Here is a 25,713-nt window from a genome sequence, read left to right as displayed (position 1 = left end):
TTGAATGTGTGAATTCAAGCCAAATGAATGGTTTCTGAACATTATTGAATATGTTCATGCTAAACAAATGTTCTAAAATGTATTTTATTTAAAAATGCATGTAATATCAACATTCTAGAATTTAAATTATGTCAAACTATGTGATGAAACTGCTCAGAAGTTAAATGTAGAATTGTTGCAGTGTAACAAATATAACTTCCACAAGGTATTTTCTCTTCCCTGAAAACATAACTCATGGTAGACTTGAGTTTAAAAAAGTGTAGAAAATGTATATTTTCTATATCTGTCACTTACATGTTGGCTCTGATTTATGCATCATGATATAAAACAACAAAGTGAATGGGATAAACAAAAAAACAAACAAATACAGTGTGTTGATTGCACATCAGACCCAAATAAACAGACCATTCAAGCTAAGCACTATGCCACGATATGCAGGCATCACTCCATGGAACACATAGCTGTGTGTGTTCCAGTTATTTCAATGGTTTCCTCTAATGCCCACTAATGTGGCTCAGACCAGTGGTCATAAAGCAAAGGAGACATAGGCCTAGAAAACCATTTGAGATGTATTGAGACGTGGCCTCACACGGACTTGATCATCATGCGGCTCGCTCGGGCCGAGTACGGGACACGTCCTTTCCAGGTCTCCCAGTGGAGGCCGGAGGCCCAGCCGATGTGTTCGCCGGCGGGGTGCCAGTCACCGTTCAGGCTGGCAGAGCCACAGCGGCTGTACCACCACCCTCCTCCTCCCTCCGAGAAGCTGCACTCGTCCTCGGCGATGTCGCCAAAGATGCAGGGTGAGCAGCCATCATTGTCCTTGTCGGTTGTGCTGAATCCAAAGCCGTTCTGGTCAATGCCTGTGTATTTCCCACGGATGGCATCACCTACGGAGAGACAGGGAGGGAGGAAGAGAGAATACTTCAGTTCTACTTCACTCTTGATTGTATTGACTTCCAAAGCACACACCATTTAAGAATATCAACCCAGCATACATATCATATGACATATGTGTGATGTGTAGCTGCCACCAAATGTGAAATAACTAGAACACTGAAGTAAATAATATGACCACTGTCCCCCTGTGCTGTTGAAATCACAGTTACCTGCGCTGCCCCTGTAGGCTCCAATGTTCAGCTTGTAGCTCTCCTTCTCCGTGCCCAGACGGAAGTCACTGTACTCAGCGAAGGCAGTGCCCCCTTCAAAGTCCCACAGGTTGACCCGCATAGTCGAACTCCGCCCCCTGCCCCCATTAGTTAGAGCAAACACCTTACTCAGACCCAGCCAGTGGTCCTCTAGGAAACAACAGGGAAGAGAACTGAATTGAGAAGTGAAAAACAGACAGTTTAGGGAACCCTCTATAAGTTGCCTTAGAGGTAATATATTATAGACAAAAATTCATTTAAATTTGGCCAACATTGGCTCAGCAAATTACAGAGTTTACAGTATTAATTGCTGGTGAAATGTGAGGTGCTCAGAGGGACCCTTCATTACTCCGTAGATTCCCAAAGCCTTGTTTGTACACTGCCCACTTCCTGTTGAAAAGAACCTCTGCCCCGGTGCGCCTTTGAAAGACTGTCCAGCCTCCATCTGCCAGCATCTCACAATACACCTGTATACAATGTAAATATACTTTTGAATCAACAAATTGTTTTTTTTTTGTGAACAAAAACTGTCCAAGAATGGAACTGTGTAGAACTTCAGTAACCCTGGCAAGCCTGTGTGGCTGTGCAACCAAATGACAACTGTAGATATAGTACCTGGCCTATATATTTAGATGTTTCCATACCATAAAGGGGGATGTGACTCCTGCAGGCTGAATGACATACACTCCACTGGTGGCTCGAGGGGAGAGAGTTTTGATCTGTGTGCAATCTGTCCCTGAAACAAGCAAACACCCATGCACATACAGTACATGAACTCTTGTCTTTCCAATGTAAGTGATTTAAAAAAAAATAGCTAACACTTACCTTGAACAACTAAAGGTGTTTTCTGTTCCTGTACAAAACCAGCAGATAAGTCATGGTTACGCCCATGTTTAAAGGAATAACACGTTTCTCTGTTTTTCAGTGCTGACTGACTGTATATTTACCTGAGTCTGGTCAGTGAGGCAGATGAGACAGACCACCAGTCCACAAAAAAATATCCTATTCCACATTTTATCAAATTTTCTGAGAGGGAGAGATGAAAATGTAATTTTAGTTACTTTTTCTTCTGTTGTTTCCTTATTATCCCTGTGTGACCCAACGTTGTAAAAATGCAATGTTTCCTAAATTGCATCCTGTACAGGTCCTAAACAGAAAAGTAGTGTCAAACATAGTGAATATCCTTAGACCCAGATCTATCTCTTAGTAGTATTCGGTGTGTGTGTTAGTATGATTATTGTGGCATCAGTAACCTGTCCACATCTGAAACCACACTGGTCCCCTACACAAGCAAACATTTGTTGTAGGCCATTCATGCAAGCAAATGTCTTTTTCTGTCTCCTCTAAATGTGATTATGTACAAAACCAAAAATTGAGAAACAGACACTCTGAGTCAGAGCTACTGTACTTTTGTTACAAAACTCAAACATTTGGAGAGAACTTGAAACATCACCATATCCACTCCATTAACAAAACAGTAAACACCATACAAATTATAGATCATTTTTTGTTATGCTGCCATCAACATTTCACACGGGATAAATATTATGCATAATATATCACATAATATAATATTATAATCGCAAATTTGAAATTGTCATGGTGTGATTCACATATGTAGAGAAAACCTACCTCCTCCCGTGTATTCCTTTATGGTGTATTGTCTACGACCAGTCAGTTTAAAGTTCATTCAGAGAGGATTTCTTGTAAGCCTATTTATTTATTGACTCAAGCACCGCCTTCTGCACACACCCTGACTCCACGTTTCCAGTTTCGTGTTGTCAGATGCCTCAAAGTATCACAGACAGTGCTCACAGACAGGGAGATTTCACTTAAGGACCAATGGAAGGTTCTAAAATGTGAAAACTCCTCCCACCGGGCCATGCAAAATGAACTTGCCCATAGTGTTGTTGCGGAAAAACACTCCCCCACTCCGTGCTTGTGCTAATGTTATTGTGGGCGATCCCTGTTACTCAGTGCCCCAGCTCCAAAGCAAAACACTCTTGACATTCCAATACTGGACTTTACAGGAAATTACAAACAGCCAGGAATACACACAGCACAGTCCAATGGACAATGAATCAAGTAAAAGTACAGACACTTTTGTTTCCAACTCCATATGTGTTTATCTCTCAAATGCCTTTAGATATATCCTATTCAAAAACAATTTCAGTGTTTCAAAAGGAATTATTTATGTTTTCTAACTACTAGCGCCACCCTCTGGTCCAGGTAAGAACAACCATTGGATAGGAGAACTACAGGATTAAAATGAATAAAACCAGGAAACACCTGTAGTACTGTCCCTGATTTATGTAACAAGGCTATGGCCATAGCTCTAGGTTCACTCTACCACAGTACATGTATTAGTTAGACTGTCTCTTGTGGGTTGGTTGTAGCAATCAGGACAGTCAAATCAAGCACTCTTATGATAACACCCCAAGTGAGGATAATAAAATGTGGCACATCGGCTGCGTACTGAGCACTGTTCTGTATGTACTATCAATATGAAACAAACGTACAGCAATATCTACATTCTGAAAAGAAATGTGAATCAAATCCAGAAGAATTTAAAGATACAGCTGAATATAAAGTAATGATAGGTTTATTTAAATGTTTGCTGTTTTCACAGAGTAAGTTATCAGTAAGCAATTCAAAACCTGCTGTACATAAATATTTGCATAAATATTTTTAAAATACACATCGAAGTTCAGAAGGAAATACAATTTAAGCATTTTTTCCCACTTTCAACACATCACATAATATAAATTAACATAACATTGTGTGAAACCTTGCATCTTGTATAAAGATTTATTATTAAGATATACACTATTTTATTTATGGATTCAAGAGATTGTGTGTAGATCCGTTCTAAGATGAAGACCATTTGTGGGTGTTAGTAAGAAGATCAATGATTATGTTTCTGAATGTATGAGTTTATTTGATTATATCTCTTCATTCATGCATACACTACATGGTGTGTGTGTGAAATAATCTAAATACATGCAAAAGTCAAGTGTGTGTGTGTGTGTGTGTGTGTGTGTGTGTGTGTGTGTGTGCGTGCGTGTGTGTGTGTGAATAGACACACAGTCAGGGTGCTCCTGGTCTCTCCAACACAGACAGGTCACTGACTGATTACCTGAGTCTTCATTCACCATCAGTTTATTCTACTGATTGACATCCAGGAGCATTCTGAAGTATACAAACTACCTCCCTTGACATTAACCCAACTGACTCAGAACAAAGAGGAGGGTTACGTCATTGAAAAGCGGAATGGACCTAGAACAGTGCCCTGAGGAACACCATCTACATCTTTCTCCGCTGTCAGTTGAGTTTTGGGGTTTGGGAGGCACTATGATGATCAGGTGACACAGATCACTCTTGCTCATACAGGAGGCTTATGGGACACAATTTTGGTTTCCATCTGTCCTCCCCTCGTCCTTCCTTCCCTCTTTGTCTTTCTCCATCCCTTTCTGGTCCCTCTCTCCAAATGTTTTAGGCCCACCAGGTAGTTCTGACTCAGGTTGGGCAGAGTAGGGGTTCACTAGAACATTTAGAACTCTGCAGACCTGAGAGAATGAACAAGAGTGGATTTAACATAATGAGCAATCATATACAGGGTTGGGTACTAACGGATTACATGTAACAGGGATGACTTAATTAGGCTACAAAAATAAAGCAACTAATCAACCCAGGTTACAAAAAAATGCAATAATAATGGGATTACAGTTAGTCTTAAAATCGGCTGATTACATTTTGGATTACTAATATCAAGATATGAGCTGCAAGTGTTTGACTCAAGCACACTGAAGTAGCAGGTTTTTACATTTTAAGCAGATGCTCTTATCCTGAGTGACTTACATAATAGCATAATAGAGTCAAGTGCCTTGCTCAAGGGCACATGAGATTTTCAGTTGGCTCGTGGATTTGAACCATCAACCTTCCGGTTTCTAGCACAACTGCTAGGCTACCTGCCGTTAAACAACCCGGAAGTCACCATTCAGTGGGAATGGAAGGTTTTCCCAGCTGTTCGAATCTATTTTAAATCTCCAAAACGGCCAAGTTCTCTCCTTTTCTAAAACTAAAAACATCAGACCCCCACTTCCTGAAAACTGAATTATCCCAAATTTCATCAGGATCGTTGGGTCATAATTGTTTTTTGGGTTAGTCAACACAGCCTCATTCTGTTCATTTCCCAAGTACTGGGATGACACACATGACAAATAAGCTGCTTACTCAGCTAAACCTCTAGTTTCAGTAGAAATGAGTACACTAAAATCTACAGTGCCTTGCGAAAGTATTCGGCCCCCTTGAACTTTGCGACCTTTTGCCACATTTCAGGCTTCAAACATAAAGATATAAAACTGTATTTTTTTGTGAAGAATCAACAACAAGTGGGACACAATCATGAAGTGGAACGACATTTATTGGATATTTCAAACTTTTTTAACAAATCAAAAACTGAAAAATTGGGCGTGCAAAATTATTCAGCCCCCTTAAATTAATACTTTGTAGCACCACCTTTTGCTGCGATTACAGCTGTAAGTCGCTTGGGGTATGTCTCTATCAGTTTTGCACATCGAGAGACTGACATTTTTTCCCATTCCTCCTTGCAAAACAGCTCGAGCTCAGTGATGTTGGATGGAGAGCATTTGTGAACAGCAGTTTTCAGTTCTTTCCACAGATTCTCGATTGGATTCAGGTCTGGACTTTGACTTGGCCATTCTAACACATGGATATGTTTATTTTTGAACCATTCCATTGTAGATTTTGCTTTATGTTTTGGATCATTGTCTTGTTGGAAGACAAATCTCCGTCCCAGTCTCAGGTCTTTTGCAGACTCCATCAGGTTTTCTTCCAGAATGGTCCTGTATTTGGCTCCATCCATCTTCCCATCAATTTTAACCATCTTCCCTGTCCCTGCTGAAGAAAAGCAGGCCCAAACCATGATGCTGCCACCACCATGTTTGACAGTGGAGATGGTGTGTTCAGGGTGATGAGCTGTGTGTTGCTTTTACGCCAAACATAACGTTTTGCATTGTTGCCAAAAAGTTCAATTTTGGTTTCATCTGACCAGAGCACCTTCTTCCACATGTTTGGTGGAAGTGTCTCCCAGGTGGCTTGTGGCAAACTTTAAACAACACTTTTTATGGATATCTTTAAGAAATGGCTTTCTTCTTGCCACTCTTCCATAAAGGCCAGATTTGTGCAATATACGACTGATTGTTGTCCTATGGACAGAGTCTCCCACCTCAGCTGTAGATCTCTGCAGTTCATCCAGAGTGATCATGGGCCTCTTGGCTGCATCTCTGATCAGTCTTCTCCTTGTATGAGCTGAAAGTTTAGAGGGACGGCCAGGTCTTGGTAGATTTGCAGTGGTCTGATACTCCTTCCATTTCAATATTATCGCTTGCACAGTGCTCCTTGGGATGTTTAAAGCTTGGGAAATCTTTTTGTATCCAAATCCGGCTTTAAACTTCTTCACAACAGTATCTCGGACCTGCCTGGTGTGTTCCTTGTTCTTCATGATGCTCTCTGCGCTTTTAACGGACCTCTGAGACTATCACAGTGCAGGTGCATTTATACGGAGACTTGATTACACACAGGTGGATTGTATTTATCATCATTAGTCATTTAGGTCAACATTGGATCATTCAGAGATCCTCACTGAACTTCTGGAGAGAGTTTGCTGCACTGAAAGTAAAGGGGCTGAATAATTTTGCACGCCCAATTTTTCAGTTTTTGATTTGTTAAAAAAGTTTGAAATATCCAATAAATGTCGTTCCACTTCATGATTGTGTCCCACTTGTTGTTGATTCTTCACAAAAAAATACAGCTTTATATCTTTATGTTTGAAGCCTGAAATGTGGCAAAAGGTCGCAAAGTTCAAGGGGGCCAAATACTTTCGCAAGGCACTGTATTTGCACAATTGATCATCCAACTCATGAAATAATCTGATTACTCCTGGATCTGTTATATCTGTCTTTTGACATCTTTATCATAGTAGACTGTTATGGGTCAGACATTCATGGTTGGGTCAGACATTCATGGTTGGGTCAGACATTCAAATGAACATTTCCTCTTTTACTGGCCACGATCTGCTTGGTGGCTGGGTGGAGTAGGCCCATTGCGCAACCAAAGAATGAGTGTTGGGAATGCTTTCCTTGAAACCTGACAGTGAAGCTGACCTTTTAGCAGGGATGCTATTTCATCAAGAAGGCATAAGGCAGCTGAGCCAGCACTTGCTTAAAGACATCTGCAGCATAAACTGAGGAGGCAGATGCTGGTTAAACAAAGAAGTATTCCAAAAGTAATCTGATAATGTTACTCATTTTCGAGTAATCCAATGGATTACATTACTAATGATTTATTGTTACGTAATTTGTAATCAGTTACTGATTACATTTTTCAAGTAATCAGCCCAACCATGGATATGCAGTACAGTGAGCTCCAAAAATGTTGCGACAGTGACACATTTGTTTATTTTTGGATCTGTACTCCAGCATTTTGGATTTTGCTATGAGATTAAAGTGCAGACTGTCAGCTTTAATTTGAGGGTATTCTCATCCATATTGGGTGATCGTTTAGAAATTCTAGCACTTTGTACATGGTCCCTCCATTTTAGGGGGGCAAAAGTATTGGAACAAATTCACTTAAGAGTATTAAAGTAGTCAAAAGTTGAATATTTGGTCCCATATTCCTAGCACATAATATTCCTAGCAATGTGTCACTGTCCCAATACTTTTGGAGCTCACTGTATACTATAATATAACTACAAACAGAAAGTGCAACAACAAAAATATTCACCATGTGTTGATAGCTACAGTGTATAAAGTAGATACAACATGTCAATTCTATACCTCTGAGAAGTCTCCATTTTCGGCAGCCTGTATTGCATTCTGGGCAATGTAGTTGGGGAGCACCACGGGTTGGTGCTGTCCATCACACGGATCTCTTCCTCTACGGTACACACCTCAATTGCTCCATCACACTCCTTCACCAACCACTTCCTGGGTAATCGAACACACAGGGGGGATGATGTAAACCATGATTACAGCGTGAAACAGAGGAGGCTGGTGAGGGGAGGACAGCTCATAATAATTAATCGAATGGAGTGAATGGAATGGTATAAAACACATAGAAAACAGGTGTTTGATGTGTTTGAGACCATTCCATTTATTCTGTTCCAGCCATTACTATGAGCCCGTCCTCCCAATTTAAAATGCCACCAGCCACCAATGGCGTGAAACAATACCAAGAAAGTATGGATCACTTCATATATGCTTTGGTAAGCAGGAATCATGCTATTTCTTTCATCATTAACCAAGTAGGTGGTTTTGATTGAGTAGGATCCTCAATCCGGCATCACCTAACTACTATAGCCCAGTGATTTGGGGTTAACCTACTGTATAGCCCAGTCATTTGGGGTTTGCCTACTGTATAGCCCAGTCATTTGGGGTTAACCTACTGTATAGCCCAGTCATTTGGGGTTAACTGACTGATCCATCATAGCCAATCCTGTCTCTGCGTTGTCCAGATTGGTGCTTAGCAGCTCCTTCAGCCTGCCCATCTTCTCCAGCTGATGGGCCACCTCTGGTTGGTCTACCACCAGGCCAAACATGGCTGGGTTGGTCTGGGCCATAGAGAGGACCATGTCCAGCTGACTGTGTGCATAGAGGGAGTCAAGAGAGAGGTAAAAACTGAGGCTAAGGGGCTAGATTGAAAACATTAGGATAACTATATGAATACATACACTGAGGTACTATATCTATATCTATACTATATCTATATCTGACATACTTACATTAGCATGTGTAGCTAATATTGCTAGCTACCTACGTAACCAGACAAATAATAAAAATGTATAGCAACCTTAAACAAGTCCTTCTGCACTAAAACAGCTTCCATTTACAGATTATCCTTGTATGATTTTTCTCCAAATCGCTGACTGCACATCAAGAGAACACAACGAAGGATGATATTAGGAACCACAACATCTTGCAAATGTGATTAGGAACATTTCTGAGAACATTTGTTAGGTTAACTTACTGTATAGCCCAGTCATTTGGGGTTAACCTACTGTATAGCCCAGTCATTTGGGGTTAACCTACTGTATAGCCCAGTCATTTGGGGTTAACCTACTGTATAGCCCAGTCATTTGGGGTTTACCTACTGTATAGCCCAGTCATTTGGGGTTAACCTACTGTATAGCCCAGTCATTTGGGGTTAACCTACTGTATAGCCCAGTCATTTGGGGTTTACCTACTGTATAGCCCAGTGATTTGGGGTTAACCTACTGTATTGCCCAGTCATTTGGGGTTAACCTACTGTATAGCCCAGTCATTTGGGGTTAACCTACTGTATAGCCCAGTCATTTGGGGTTAACCTACTGTATAGCCCAGTCATTTGGGGTTAACCTACTGTATAGCCCAGTCATTTGGGGTTAACTTACTGTATAGCCCAGTCATTTGGGGTTAACTTACTGTATAGCCCAGTCATTTGGGGTTAACCTACTGTATAGCCCAGTGATTTGGGGTTAACCTACTGTATAGCCCAGTGATTTGGGGTTAACCTACTGTATAGCCCAGTGATTTGGGGTTAACCTACTGTATAGCCCAGTGATTTGGGGTTAACCTGCTGTATAGCCCAGTCATTTGGGGTTAACTTACTGTATAGCCCAGTCATTTGGGGTTAACCTACTGTATAGCCCAGTCATTTGGGGTTAACCTACTGTATAGCCCAGTCATTTGAGGTTAACCTACTGTATAGCCCAGTCATTTGGGGTTAACCTACTGTATAGCCCAGTCATTTGGGGTTAACCTACTGTATAGCCCAGTCATTTGGGGTTAACCTACTGTATAGCCCAGTCATTTGGGGTTAACCTACTGTATAGCCCAGTCATTTGGGGTTAACCTACTGTATAGCCCAGTCATTTGGGGTTTGCCTACTGTATAGCCCAGTCATTTGGGGTTTACCTACTGTATAGCCCAGTCGCCGGCCATTGTTGAGGGGGTCTCTGTTGACATAGAGGTCCGATGTAACCAGAGATGTGGCACGGGTGGTGGGAATGCCCAGAGCGACCATGGCCTCTCTGCACAGGAACTCCCGGATGCTGGAATGAAGGAAGGTTTTTTCAGCGCAACATTGTTGAAAGGTAGGCGCTTGAGAGATGAGGATGCAGAGTCCATGCGCGACAGTCAACAGAGGTCGGGTCGGGTTGGGTCGGCCAGTTAGTCGTGCCCGGCACAAAACAAGTGCTCTATAATCCACTCACAGATTTAGCCTATGGAAACTCTCTTGCACTGACTGGATCATGGTGCAAAACAGTGAGTGGAGTTTATTAGTGCACTATTCAAAACCAGCCTACATAGAAAGTCTTTAAAGTCTCAATTTGACTCACTTGAAGGTTGTCATTATGGTCATGTGACATCCCTCTAGTCTATTTTGCCTTGGTTAAACCAGATTGGGAATGTTATTTGCCCGATGGAGTGGGCTACAATGCTCTAAGAAAGTATTATTCTACAGTGAGCTTTCAAAGTGTGTGTGTGTGGGTGTGTGTGTGCATGTGCACATGTGTAAGTAAGGTATGTGTGTGTGTAGCTCAGTGTGTGTTGCGTTGTGTATGTCTGTGTAGCTATGTGTGTGGGTGTGTAGCTATGTGTTTGTAGTTTGCAATGTAACCTTTTTAATTGCCAATAATATAGACCAGGGCACATTATTGCTTCCTTGTGCAGGAGATCTTATCACCCCTGTCTCGGGTTGAAATGAGATGTCATACAGGTACCCATAATTCAACACTGTGACTGTGTCTGGCCAGAGAGGCCCAGGCAGAATCGACCATTCCCGATGCAAAAGATTTAACACTCAGGTCCACTTCCAGCACAGATCCTGGTCATAAAATAAACCCAGCTAGCATCCAAGGCTTTTAAAATGCAGATGGAAGTGCTGTACCTGCCTATCTGTGAAGCTGGAGATAAAATTGGCAGTTAATATCTTTAAAGAGGAAGCACTGGGGAAGGACTCCCTACATTCGTTTTGGGCAAAATGGTGGGATATGATTATGGACTTTTAATCATAAAGGCCTAGTTTGAAAAATACAGTATAGGCATTTGACACAATTGGCCACTATCATGCATATTCCCATAGATTAAATGTGTACAACAGCAAGTCATATACTGTATACCGTCACAAAATACATAAAGGATATACACTACAGATGGTTTATAAAGAGTTGCAGAAACATCAACACACACAATCTGTTTTCAAAGATTCACTCACTAGATAATGTTGTCTTTGGAGTGTAGTTCATTACAGTAAAGAACTCGTCCTTTCCTTTGAGTATTTGAGTGAAATTTACTTTCCGGTGAATGTATTTTTATATACATGAGTTGTGTTTATCCGATTATGGCCACATCAACATGAGTAGTACAGTGGTGTCATGTGTTTGTGTCAAGGACAACCAACCGACTGTGTAGTACACCCATTCTCTGTCACAAGGTATGACACAAATATTTTGTTCATCAGTCATGAGGTCATGTCTGTGTGTCGGGTTCACCATCACCGATAAGCATTAGAACAGATGTTACACATTATAAACTGGGTGGTTTGAGTCCTGAATGCTAATTGGCTGACAGCCGTAATATATCAGACCGTATACCACAGGTATGACAAAACATGTATTTTTACTGCTCTAATTACGTAACCAGTTTATAATAGCAATAAGGCACCTCATGGGTTTGTGATATATGGCCAATATACCACGGCTAAGGGTGGTACCCATGCACTCCGCATTGCGTTGTGCATTAAGAACAGCCCTTAGCCGTGGTATATTGGCCATATACCACACGCCCTTGGGCATTACTACTTAATTATAATACCTGGGACTCAACACACACACACAACACAATTACAAGAGGAAGAGAATCAAAATGCACACTGAGTATTGGAGGGTAGAGGATAAATGGTGATCGTGAGATCACATTAGCGAATGTATTGATCCATTGGGCTAAACACAAGACATAAATTAGGAGGTGGGTGTTGAAACAGCCTATAATGGGAATAGATGTCTATTACAAATGATTAGGGGAACAAGACATTGTGAAGACTGTTCCCCCGCCTACAAAATCCCTTTTTAATTCCTGGTTGTTATTTTTTGTATGATAGACTTCTGAGGTCTGAGTTACTTGACCGTGAAATGATCCTCACGTTGATTTATTTCAATGCCATTGATTATAAATAGCAATCATATTCAATATAAAATCAATGTCAATTGTCATTCTTATTACAGTTTGATGAACAACAATGCACCTTGTGAGGAATTGCGATAGTTGTGCAACAGGAATCACTGAGGTAATGATGATTTTTTCAGGCTGTCCAGTACTGCTTCATGCTTATGTGACAGCCCAACCAATGCACTATATCCGTGTCATGCCAATGCTTTGGAACCATTACAGAATTGGTGTGTAGTTGAATTTGTGTATGTGCTAAATATAACAAAGTATTATTGTCACCGTAACTTAGCAAACCGAGACCAGAAAAGGATGATACATTCCCATCACAATACACCAGATGGAGGTATAGACATGTATCTGGTCTTTTCAAAAGCTTAACCTGTCTATTTATGTTGGGAGTGTACCATCATAAGATGAGTATGTATCTAAATATATAACTGCACAAAAAATGTATACATTGAACTAGACCTAGGGTGTGTCTGCTGTAGCAATTTGGACATTAGACATCTTCCATAATGGTCAACTGACTATCAAATATTGATATACAAGACAAATATCACCAAACGGAAAATGGTATAGTCAGTACACTCTTAGAAAAAAAGGTGCTTCGGCTGTCCCTATAGGAGAACACTTGGAAGAACCCTTTTTTGGAACCCAAAAGGGTTCTGCCTTGAACCAAAAAGGATGTTCCTATGAGGACAGTCGAAGAACCCTTTTGGAACCCCTTTTTTTTAGTGTATGGTCATGTCTGATCATAACAATCATACGGTTCAAATATAACAGTAAATGTGCAATTTCTCTGAAAGATTATTTACAAGAAACAACTAAATTAGTTGGTATGACTTGCCAAAATAGCACAGAATAACACTTTGTTTCACTGCACATCTTCACACGTGTAAATGTTCAGTCTTCACATTTCTTAAAGGGGCAGGTTTGTAAGCAGCAAGCAGTATATTTACAGTCATGTCAATGGTCGCACTTCACAGATGTCCGTGTATATACAGTAAATATCTCAGGATTGTTAGTTGGAGAAAGAGATGGTGAGTGGATATGAAAAGGAGCAGCTAACCTCATTCTTGGGTTAAAGTAGTGACATTATATTTCCTATATTTTCCTCTTCCACACACAATCAGAAATGTGAAGTTAGAGGCATTGTACAGTCCAAATGGTATTACTCTCCGATGGGTTGATCCCTAGTCAAGGTCCAGTATTGCCCACTCTCTTTATTAGTGTGCGACTGGTCGGTGTGGTCTTGGGTGCAGGCGGTTAGCTAGTAGACAGGCCAGGGCGATGCCGCCTATCTGGGTGAAGGCTAGACCCAGCACGGTGGCAGCAATGTGGAAGACGTTGTCATTGACGAAACTGAACACCTTCCGGAAACATCCGTGGGGATGGATCCCAGCAGCCGCCACCCCTTCGCCCCCCACTGCTGGCAGGGGTCGGTTCCGGCAGCCCTTGCGTCGGACGCAGCAGCTCTCGGGTAGCGACACAGAGGAGCCGTTGCCCATGGGCGAGAATGCTGCATCCTGATTGGCCCAGTCCGAGGTCAGCCAATCGCGCCAGCCCTCGGCCCCGCAGCACTCTAGCCCCCTCTGCAGGCTATCCAGAGCATTGGAGCGGCCCTCGTCTTCGCCATAGCCCGCCACTGCCTGCTGCAGTCCGCTACGGAACCCTCCGGCGATGTCCTCGCGGTAAAACAGGCCCGAGAGGCCGGCGGCTAGCCCTGCCATCAGTGCCGCCAACTGTATGAAGCCGTATGCCCGCAGCACGAAGGGTAGGTTGGCGGCCACTCCCAGACAGCCCAGGAAGCCCCAGGCCGTGACGGTGGCCCCAGTGGCCAGAAGGATGAGCGGGGTGTTGGGGTAGTGGTTGGCCGACAGCAGCATGTAGTCAGCCAGCGATACCTGGGCCCACACGCCCAGGGTGAAGATGGCCAGACCGGATGCCCAAAAGAGGCAGCTGAAGGCTAGCAGGGCCAGGCGTAGCAGGGGCATGATGCCCACTGGCCGGCAGCAGGGCAGGGGTCCACCCATGAGGGGAGCTGGTGGCGCCATGGAGGCCTCGGAGCACAGGGATATTGAGAGATGCTGTTGCAGCTGCTCCTGGTGCTCCTGGTGTTGCTTCTCCTGGAAGGGCGAGAGCGTGTACCCGGGGAGTGCCGAGTGCCGCCGAAGCCCAGTAGAAGGGTTGAGGAGGCTCAGCCTTCTGGGAGAGGAGAGCCTCCGCGCCGCTAGCTGCTCACGTTCCCAGTCCACCTCTCGCCTGGGGCTCAGCCGAGCGGGCAAGGAGTCGTAGGGCAGTGGACAGCTCATGATGCCGGTTCAGGCTTTATCTACCTCCCTTTCTTGCTCTCTCTCTTCCTCTCTTTCTCTCTCTCTTTCTCTTTTTATTTCTCTCCTCCCGTTCTCCCTTGTTTCTCCCTATGAGGCAACCCCTCCCCCAGTTCTTTACGACTGGCTGTTAACCCACCTTCCCCACACACCCCCCTCCGTAGCCCCACTTCACAGTAAATCTCATTGACGGAGGCGTCGTGTCGTGGTGTTATCTGCATCCGTATGCCCCCCTCGTTCTGTCTTATTTATTGGTTTATTTCGGGGATTCCTTCCACCTGCGTGGTCACCAGAGCTCCATGTCACTATGGTGAGTGCCGCATCCTCTCGCTCTATGGTCAGGGGCAGAGGTGTTTATGATGGCTTGGACTCAGAAACCACCCAGGCACCCCCTCTCTCGGTGCGGAGGAGTCACTTGTCAGGATTTTAGTACCTACTCTGGTCGATTTGTAGCATCAACGAGCCGGAAAGAAAGTCCCCTATTCTGGTTTGTCCTGTATTTTGTGAATATCATCCCAATAAAGATACATGCACTCACATGTTCTATTGATATTCTATTGAGATAAGGCAAGTGGTCGACAAGCATTTTGTGACCCTATATCAGTCCAGTACCTGTATGGACTACTGTACTTTATGACACTTGGAATGGGATTGGATGGCGATAGAAACTAACACAACTGGAAATACAGTATACTAAATGTGTGCTCTGAATCTGATAAACTGTATTCTATAAGGAAACACAACTGGTTACACATCCTTACATAGGCTATATAATTGTTTTGTTGACTATAGCCTGACCAATCCCATAATATCCTGCAAAATCCATGCAAATCAGAGGTTGCAGCAGAAATTCTGCTACAAATGATAAGTCGTCAAAGGACTGGCATGTCCCCTAGCCTTCCCATAGATATTAGCGATTATTACCAAAGTTAGCTTTTGAATGTAAATTGAGCTGATTGCTGTAATTTTCAAAACTAATGTACAAAGTGAGATACTTTCGTCATGCAGTGGAGGCTGCTGAGGGGAGGATGGCTCATAACGATGTCTGGAATGGAGTAGAATGGAGTGAATGGAACGGTATCAAACATATGTTTTTGAAACCATTCCATTTTCTCCATTCCAGCCATTATTATGAGCTGTTCTCCCCTCAGCAGCCTCCACTTTCATCATGAGACCAAAATAAACTTGACAATGTAATTGGTTAGCTGGCATGTTCTAGACACAGTTTGTCATGCTAGCTTCCATTTTTTGTAACATCTGAGTAATTTACATCGAGATTACAACAGTACCTTTTGGATCCCCTCTTCTCCTGTGATACGCTTCAGCCATTTTGTGAACAAGTGCATGAAAAGGGCAATGTTTTAATTGGAATAGACCGGAGGTGATTTTGATAGTCAATAGGAAACCAAATACAGCTAAAGAGTTTGTTGGAGGTAACGGGCTTATTGGCCTGACTGCCATTAACAACATGGAGCCATTAGCCAAGTTGAAGGTATCAGTTTGATGTCATAGCCCCATTACTATATCATGGTATATACTCCATCTTGGGCTTCCTGGACACAATCATATACTTTCCCCTCGGAGTTTGCTGAAAACGGCACTGACCCCAATGTTATATATTTCCCAGAAATAGCATTGGTTTACTGTGTTTAGTCGTGGAAGAGAGGAAACAGGCTACGGTATCTGCACCAAATAGATTCTGAATGCTAAATATAGACTCTCAATTCATGGACCGAAGATATCTCCTTCTCTCAGGTGCTGTTAAATGGCAACCGGTTGTTCCCTGCTGGAATGAATGCATTCCTCTCAGACATTGGTCACCCCCATCCTCCTTCTGCGTCACACTCACACACAGATACAGACACAGATACACACACACACAGACACACTCACACAGACAGACACAAACACACCAATCAGGGTTCATTAAATCCCCTTCCGCAAATTAAACACATTTGCGCAATGAAAGCGTCATTTGAAAAGGACACCCATCCATCAGGGGGAGGTGCAGGGAAAAGGGGGGTTCCAGGGGAGAGGAGCAGGGCAGAGGGCCAAACCTTGGAGGGTCTTTTAACTAGTGTCTTCCACTAGTGAGGTGGGGGCGAGAAAGGTTCTGTGTAAACCAAGCCTGGAATATTGTCCACAGGTATGGTAACATCCATGCCATGAGATTCTTCCTATTCCATCGTCTTGAAGAGGGTATTACACACCTCACACCCATTGTGCCAGCTCGTGTTTGTCACATTTAACTTGTTGAATAGACAGCCCGGGCTTATGATAAATATTATTGAAAAAACAAGACAAAAGCCAAAGAAAACCACAGTAGAGGGCATCATTAGCAAAGGAATCAAAATGCCAGCAAAGTACTCACCTCTTGTTAAATGAGGGAAAAGAGATTAGATCGATAAATGTTCATTCCTGGCTATTTTTAGCAGTGCTGAGTATAGTTTCTATAATAGTCACCACAATGTGACTGAAATTTTAACAGTTTTAATCATCCATTCATTTCATTGAGTCATCTCCACCCCTTCTCTCCAGGGTATTTCAGGTGGTGAAACTGTTCAACTGCTAGACTGGTAGCTGTGAGAGTGAAACTGAGATTTACATATGCAGAGCTGGGTGGTTCTGCTTGTCCCAGAATAGAGCAGCACTGTCACCAGATGTTCACTCTGTTCCCAGGGGGTTGTTAAATACAGGTGTGATCACATTGGTGAGTGTTCAAATGTTCAATAGCAATCTTAATTTGAGCCAATTTGCGATAGCAGGAAAACAATCCAGCAGTAACAAAAATGTGAATTATAATGTGGATTATAAATAATTAACATTTTTGTAGGGATGATGCATTTTTGATCAGGGAAAATCAAGTCTGAAATTAGGTGGAAATTACAAACTTCAGAAGCCATTTTAAACCTCAAATACACTAAACATTTTACGTTTCTTGCATTGCAGGACAGTTCTCCTGCAACAGGGTGATCAAATTAAGATCCTACATCTGTAGATTACAGCCTTTATAAGTCTATAAATCAAGCAGGTCACAAACTGTTCAAAGTTGAATAAATAGTACCATCTACTACATGTGGCTAGACCTCTCCTGTTAATCTGTTAACATTGTAGTATCTAGACCTCTCCTGTTAATCTGTTAACATTGTAGTATCTAGACCTCTCCTGTTAATCTGTTAACATTGTAGTATCTAGACCTCTCCTGTTAATCTGTTAACATTGTAGTATCTAGACCTCTCCTGTTAATCTGTTAACATTGTAGTATCTAGACCTCTCCTGTTAACCTGTTAACATTGTAGTATCTAGACCTCTCCTGTTAACCTGTTAACATTGTAGTATCTAGACCTCTCTTGTTAATCTGTTAACATTGTAGTATCTAGACCTCTCCTGTTAATCTGTTAACATTGTAGTATCTAGACCTCTCCTGTTAACCTGTTAACATTATAGTATCTAGACCTCTCCTGTTAATCTGTTAACATTGTAGTATCTAGACCTCTCCTGTTAATCTGTTAACATTGTAGCATCTAGACCTCTCCTGTTAATCTGTTAACATTGTAGTATCTAGACCTCTCCTGTTAATCTGTTAACATTGTAGTATCTAGACCTCTCCTGTTAATCTGTTAACATTGTAGTATCTAGACCTCTCCTGTTAACCTGTTAACATTGTAGTATCTAGACCTCTCCTGGTAATCTGTTAACATTGTAGCATCTTGTGTTAATATGAACTATTGATTGTTGACAATGCAGTGAGAACATAAATAACTAAGCAATGACCTTTAGGTCTGATAGTTTTAAAATAAACTGTGAATCAGGCATTATGAATATATGATTACACCATTCAACAACATTTAAGACCAAAGTCTAATTATTGAAAGTGAAAATATAATTATTTGTATGACCCTTTTTGGGACATCTTATGGACTACTGATATTGTGGACTCAGGACTGTTCTTGTTTTCAAATCTACAAATAACTTTTACATGAACTTTCACCCCATCACAAATATAACCAGTCACAACCACAAAGATTATATTATTTTGAACAAAATATAAGTGCAACATGAGTTACAGTTACTTCTTGGAGTTACTTCTTGGAACCTGAAATAGATTTGAAACATAATTTGCATAATGCATCTCCCTGCTGCTCTAAGAGTGTTTATATCCCTGTGAGTTTAACACTTCATTACTGAGACCTGTCCTTCATGACAACAGAACCCACAACAACCATGACTTTTATCACCATCTTCATCTGGACACTTGTCTTCTACATCAGGGGTAAAACAAAGAAGAGATGTGTGTTTGTATAATGAAAAGTAATACATTTGAGTGAACCGAATGATTGTTTTATTAATTCCTGGTGATGTACAATTATTAGTGTTTTCTATGTTTCAGAATCAAGAGGACAGATCACTGTGACTCAGACTCCTACAATGAAAGCTGTTCTCTCAGGACAGCTAGTCTCTCTGAACTGTAGAATCAGTAGTAATGTGTATGGTAATTGTTACAATGGTCAGTCATGGAACCATCAGTGTCTATCCTGGTACCAACAGAAACCAGGAGAAAAACCCAAACTCATGATGCTTCCAGGGAACACACTCCGTTCTGGGACTCCATCTAGATTCAGTGGTAGTGGATCTGGGAGTGACTTCACTCTGACCATCAGTGGAGTCCAGGCTGAAGATGCAGGAGATTACTACTGTCAGAGTTTACACTACCCCAACAGTGTCTGGGTGTTCACACAGTGATACAGAGCCGTACAAAAACCTCCCTCAGTCAGACTGCACAGTGACTGTACTGCTACAGCTGGGACCTACTGCAGGTGCTGAGGGGAGGAGAGGATCCAGTATAATGACACAGGGTGTAGTAGAGCTGAACAACAATAGAGTCAAACTAGAGCTATTGTATGCCTAGAAGACCTTAAATCATAACTGATCACTTAATGTTTCTCCTGACCATTAACTACATGTTGACTCTGCTGAGTAACCATCAACCAAACTCAAATCAAACTAGAGATGATGTGCAATGATCCAAACCCCCAAAGATGACCAGTGTTTTGAATAGCTAAAATGTATATTCAACATGATTCAAACACATACAATAAAGCCTCCAAACACTCCTGGACAGTGAGAGTCAAGATGCTGCTCGAGCTGCAGGATGGTCAGGGTAGGGGAACTGTTACCTGGAAGAAACACATCAACTACATCAAAACAAAGCACTTTGGAAATGACTTCTTTAACTGTAAATTAATATAAAAGTTAGATTGCTAAAAGATGTGAAGAAAACTCAAACAGTAATATGATATAAAGCAGATTACAAGTATAAAGTACACAAGCAAGAAGGATACAAGTATGACGTGTTTAACTTTAGCATTACTTTGTCATACAGATATATTTTTAGGAACGTATCTGATCAGAATACTCATATTTATAGTATTTGCAGAATCCAAGTGGTTTGATACAAACATAACGGAAACCCTTTATTTTCACATTAACAATGTGGCCATCATAAACTCAATGCAATGATGACTACAATAACAGATACCATAGTTATCTTGTTAAATAAAGATGTGGAACTCTGGTCCGACCTTCATCAGCAACGTGGCAGGTTGGGTGATTGTGGAGGCCAGGTCATCTGATGAAACAACACTCCAGGTTACCTGGGCTGCAATTTCTGAGGCTTGTAATTCTAATGAACTTATCCTCTGCAGCAGAGGTGACTCTGGGTCTTCCTTTCCTGTGCCGGTCCTCATGAGAGCCAGTTTCATCATAGAGCTTGATGGTTTTTGCGACTGCACTTGAAGAAACTTCAAATGTCAAAGCTCTTGACATTTTCAAAGTTCTTGAAGATCACTCATACAGAATCACATGCAATACAAATACCATTTAACACCTTCCAGGTAGAAGAAACACTTCATATACAATTAATTAAAAATATAAATTGCATCTGAAATCCAGATGTTTGTATTTTGTCTTCCTTCTGTGTATCAGATATCCTCTTAGGAACAGAACAGTCTATGTGTTGAACATTAAATCCAGCATTTGTGTTACCCAATTTTGTCCATGTGAAAGAGATGCGCAAATTAAGCATTGTGTATGTGTGCCATTCAGAGGGGGAATGGGCAAGACAAACATTTTAAGTGCCTTTGAAAGGGGTATGGTAGTAGATGCCAGGCGCACCGGTTTGTGTCAAGAACTGCAATGCTGCTGGGTTTTTCATGCTCAACATTTTTCCCTTATGTATCAAGAATAGTCCACCACCCAAAGGACATCCAGCAAACTTGACACAATTGTGAGAAGCTTTGAAGTGAAACGCTTTCGACACCTTGTAGCGTCCATCTCCTAACAAATTGAGGCTGTTCTGAGGACTGCAACTCAATATTAGGAAGGTGTTCTTAATGTTATGTACACTCAGTGTAGAACTGTACCAAAACCTCCCTCAGATTTCACAGTGACTGCACTATTTGGGGAAGACACAATGAGATGGAACAATGACTGAACTAAAATAAACTGAGCTAATACATCAGCAATGCTGACAATGTGTCAACTCATCCACCATCATGTTAAAACATTCCTGAAGTGATAACACCCATAAGTCTCTAGATTGCATGATTCTTCCTACCCTTCGTTATGGTAAAACTGAATTACTTCAAATGTGACTCGTTTGAGGAAACTAGGCATATGTCGCACGTCACTACTTCACAGGAGAGGCATTTGAATGTAAACATATTCTTTTTAATCTAAATTCATAGTTGGGCAGAAATATCTTCTGGAACATGTGAACTTTCATGTGCCTTAATAACAAACTTGTATTCCAGCCACAAGTACATTTTGGATGGCAGGTAGCCTAGTGGTTAGAGCGTTGGGCCAGTAACCGAAAGGTTGCTAGATTGAATCCCTGAGCTGGCAAGGTGACAATCTGTCGTTTTGTCCCTGAACAATGTAGTTAACCCACTGTTCCTAGGCCATGATTGTAAATAAGAATTTGTTCTTAACTTCTTTGGGACAGGGGGGCATTATTGAGTAGCTTGGATAAAAAGGTGCCTAGAGTAAACTACCTGCTACTCTGTCCTAAAAGCTAGAATATGCATATAATTAGTAGATTTGGTTAGGAAACACTCTGAAGTTTCTAAAACTGTTTGAATGATGTCTGTGAGTATAACAGAACTCATATGGCAGGCAAAAACCTGAGAAAAAATCCAACCAGGAAGTGGGAAATCTGAGGTTTGTAGTTTTTCTACTCTTATCCAAGATACAGCCTATCCAAGATACAGTGGAAATGGGGTCATATTGCACTTCCTAAGGCTTCCACTAGCTGTAAACCGTCTTTAGAACCTTGTTTGATGCTTCTACTGTGAAGGAGGGGGGAATGGGAGCTGAATGAATCAGAGGTCTGCCAGAGTGGCATGAGCTGGTCATTCGCGTTCACGTGAGAGGTAGGTTGCGTTCCATTGCAATTCTACAGACAAAGGAATTCTCAGGTTGGAACATTATTGAAGATTTATGATAAAACGTCCTAAAGATTGATTCTATACTTCGTTTGACATGTTTCTACGAACTGTAATATGACTTTTCGTCCGAAATTTCGCCTCGACCTGCCCACGCATCGTGAGTTTGGATTGTGTACTAAACGCGCAAACAAAAATGAGGTATTTGGACATAAATTATGGACTTTATCTAACAAATCAAACATTTATTGTGGAACTGGGATTCCTGGGAGTGCATTCTGATGAAGATCAGCGTGTTCAGCCCAGTAATCCATCTTCATTAGGCGCAGGCAATTCATCCAGAAATGTTTTTGAAAAGTTCCGTTACAGCCCTTTGGAAACATGTCAAAAGATGTATGGAATCAATCGTTAGGATGTTTTTAACATAAGACATCAATAATGTTCCAACCGGAGAAGTCCTTTGTCTTCGGAAAAGCACTGGAACGCGAGATAACTCTGTCGGGAGCGTGCGTCATGAGACCAAGGCTCTCTGCCAGACCACTGACTCAAAGGGGTCTCATGAGCCCCTCCTTTATAGTAGAATCCTCATTCAAGTATCAAAAGACAGTTGACATCTAGTGAAAGCCCTAGGAAGTGCAACCTCATCCATATCTCAATGTGTATTCGGTAGGCCAAGCTTTGAAAAACTACAAACCTCAGATGTCCCACTTCCTGGTTGGATTTTTCTCAGGTTTTCACCTGCCATATGAGTTCTGTTATACTCACAGACATCATTCAAACAGTTCTAGAAACTTCAGAGTGTTTTCTATCCAATACTAATAACAATATGCATATATTAGCATCTGGGACAGAGTAGTAGGCAGTTCACTCTGGGCACGCTATTCATCCAAAAGTGAAAATGCTGCCCCCATCCCAAAAAGGTTAAGGAGAGGTTTATCTAAAGTTCCATGCATAACACTTGTATTTTCATCAACATTTATGAGAAGTATTTCTGTAAATTGCAAAATCACCGGATGTTTTGGAAGCAAAACATTACTGAACGTAATGCGCCAATGTAAACTGAGATTTTTGGATATAAATATGAACTTTATCGAATAAAACACACATGTATTGTGTAACATGAAGTCCCATGAGTGTCATCTGATGAAGATCATCAAAGGTTAGTGATTAATTTTATCTCTATTTCTGCTTTTTGTGACTCCTCTCTTTGGCTGAAAAAATGGCTGTGTTTTTCAGTGACTCTGTACTGACCTAACATAATCGTTTGGTGTGCTTTTGTCGTAGAGCCTTTTAAAAATCTGACACGTTGGCTGGATTCACAACAATAGTATGGTGTTCATTTGGTGTATTGCATGTGTGATTTCATGAAATGTTAATTTTTATAGTAATTTATTTGAATTTGGCACTCTGCATTTTCACTGGATGAAAGGTTTTAACTGACTTGCCTAGTTAAATAAAATTGTAATTCAATAATTTACGAGCCTAGATGTTTTAGCCTCGGAAAAAGACAAGGACCTTCCCGCTAGCCATAATTGGCTGAGATAATGGATAGGCTGGACATGCCGGGAGATGAGTTTGGATCTGCCATGTAGCATGCTTCTGTTTATAACGTGAGCTGCTCAGTATGTGTTGATAGTCCTTTCTAACGCACCATTTTTGAAATAAATAAATTTAGCCATTGAGAAAGACCAAAGTTTTGCTACTTTTCTCAACAACATTGATTCCCTGAATTTAGCAGGCGCTATCGACAGATCAGATGGAAAAAGTGATGTGCTACCTTCTGCACACGCCACGGTCAGTACGAACCGGAGTGACTTGACACAACTCTGGCCAAACAAGATGGAGCTACAAACAACACAGAGTTAAATGGTTCCAGTCTGCCGTGAAGCGTTCATCCATGCATACGGGTAAGAGTCTAGCTACATTTTCAGATATTATAAGTTTCTAATTTAGTCAGTAAAGTCATTTTCATTGCAAGTTAAAGCATACTGTTTGCTAGCTTAGTGAACATTAGCTATCTGGCTCGCTAGCTAACATTATGTATTGTAATATAATATGAATCAGAAATCCATTTGCATTCTTAGTTATAGCCTAATGTTAGCTAGCTAACATTGAAACTGGCTGGTTAGCTTTAGCTACCTGCAGATTCATACTATAGCTATGATACTGTTTGTATTGGTTAGTAGTAGTATGAGTTGGGATTATGCCATTTCATTGTTTAGCTAGCTAGCTACATGTCTAGCAAAATGCAAAGACTAAACTAAACACTTCACCAGATGATTTCATGACTTCTCAAGTTAGCCAGGTGTGTCTGGGGGTGAGTACGGCCATCTATTTTATTTCATGAACATGTGTACATGTCTAGACAATAGTGACCCATCCACTTAGCTAGATGTGGCTGGGGGTTGGTTATAGCATTTCCTTCACATTACCTATCAATTTAGACAAGTGTGTCAGGTTAGCGTCATCTAATAATTAATTATCAAATATTTTTATCTGGACACTTTCTGTGTTTGATATTGTTACTGTGCAAGTACCTATTTCACTGTACTGTTTACACCTTCTGTATCCTGTGCATGTGACAAATCATCTTTTTATTTTATTTGATATAGTGTGTGTTTACCAGAGACAGTAATGTGAAGAACAACACAACCTGCACCAATGTCAGATTAGGATTAGGATATAGGCCAAAGACTTGATAACGTGTATTTTAACTGGAGTTTTTCCTTGTTGTAGGTTACTACTTTCACAATTTTTAGTGTTGAAATCTTTGGTTGTTTACTAAACAAATCATTTTGTTTAGCAAATGGCCTCACATGTGAATCCTTAAAGAGATGGGTGGGGTTAAGGTTTAAGAGGGTGTGAACGATGCTGAATGGGTGTAGACAAAAGAACTCTCCAGTACCAAAACATTCCATATTCTCTAAAGTGGGGTTACAAGTTTATCAACTTTCAAAGCAGAATTACTTTCCCATTGTTCTTCAACTTCAGTGTATGATATATCATGTTCTAGTTCTAAGTTTCTACTTTTAAAAAACACAATTTCAAATTTTGCTACATGAGACTGAATTGAGGTAGTCGGTCACATATGCAAACAGTGCCTCAACATGTCATGCAATTATTTGAATGGACTCCATCTGTGTGAAATGTGAAGTGTAGGTACCAAACTGTCTGTTCAAGCAGTTGGCACACAGTTCGGACACTCATCGTTACAACACAAAACATGCAACCAGAGGTCTCTTCACAGTCCCCACGTCAGAACAGAGGCTGGGAAATGCACATTATTGAATAGAACCATGACTACATGGTAACTCAATAAAATAACACCTTACTGCACAAAGGGGACTGTGAAAATACACAGACATTTTATATATATTGGATTAGAATTTGCACTGTACCATGTATTGGACCTAGATATTGTGTACAGGGTGGCAGGGTAGCCTGGTGGTTAGCGCATTGGACTAGTAACCGAAAGGTTGCAAGTTCAAATCCCCGAGCTGACAAGGTTGTTCTGCCCCTGAACAAGGCAGTTAGTCCACTGTTCTTAACTGACTAGGCTGTCATTGAA

At 41.4% G+C, this 25,713-nt stretch overlaps 2 protein-coding genes across 3 annotated transcripts; both read right to left on the bottom strand.

The window, feature by feature from the left end:
* Positions 1-68: 68 nt before the first annotated feature.
* Positions 69-3,020, bottom strand: LOC110490555 (angiopoietin-4). Of its 2 annotated transcripts, none has more exons than XM_021563977.3 (7): positions 2,778-3,020; positions 2,093-2,171; positions 1,971-1,998; positions 1,790-1,881; positions 1,495-1,612; positions 1,107-1,295; positions 69-887 (listed from the first exon to the last, which is right to left on the bottom strand). In XM_021563977.3, exons 2-7 carry the CDS (start codon positions 2,156-2,158, stop codon positions 586-588), a joined length of 795 nt encoding a protein of 264 aa, XP_021419652.1. In that variant the 5' UTR covers positions 2,159-2,171; positions 2,778-3,020; the 3' UTR covers positions 69-585. The 2 variants fall into 2 exon arrangements, with proteins under 2 accessions (XP_021419652.1, XP_021419653.1); XM_021563978.3 differs by having other exon boundaries at positions 2,093-2,292; positions 2,778-2,928.
* Positions 3,021-12,024: 9,004 nt separating this feature from the next.
* Positions 12,025-14,816, bottom strand: LOC149978157 (tetraspanin-7-like). The gene has a single exon (XM_090200832.1). It carries the CDS (start codon positions 14,683-14,685, stop codon positions 13,600-13,602), a length of 1,086 nt encoding a protein of 361 aa, XP_090056958.1. The 5' UTR covers positions 14,686-14,816; the 3' UTR covers positions 12,025-13,599.
* Between the last annotated feature and the right edge of the window lie 10,897 nt (positions 14,817-25,713).

This window comes from Oncorhynchus mykiss, chromosome 15, assembly GCF_057628025.1.
Source record: "Oncorhynchus mykiss isolate SJ-2025 chromosome 15, ASM5762802v1, whole genome shotgun sequence".
Lineage (NCBI taxonomy): Eukaryota > Metazoa > Chordata > Actinopteri > Salmoniformes > Salmonidae > Oncorhynchus > Oncorhynchus mykiss.
Note: the sequence above shows the minus strand (reverse complement) of the source record. Positions and strands in the feature narration are given on the sequence as shown.

Coding starts and splice junctions, on each gene's coding strand:
- LOC110490555 (XM_021563977.3), bottom strand. CDS start 2,158: ATGTGGAATAGGATATTTTTTTGTGGACTGGTGGTCTGTCTCATCTGC. Junction 1,296..1,494: donor AGGCTTTGGGAATCTACGGA/GTAATGAAGGGT, acceptor GTTGTTTCCTAG/AGGACCACTGGCTGGGTCTG. Junction 888..1,106: donor AGCCTACAGGGGCAGCGCAG/GTAACTGTGATT, acceptor GTCTCTCCGTAG/GTGATGCCATCCGTGGGAAA.
- LOC149978157 (XM_090200832.1), bottom strand. CDS start 14,685: ATGAGCTGTCCACTGCCCTACGACTCCTTGCCCGCTCGGCTGAGCCCC.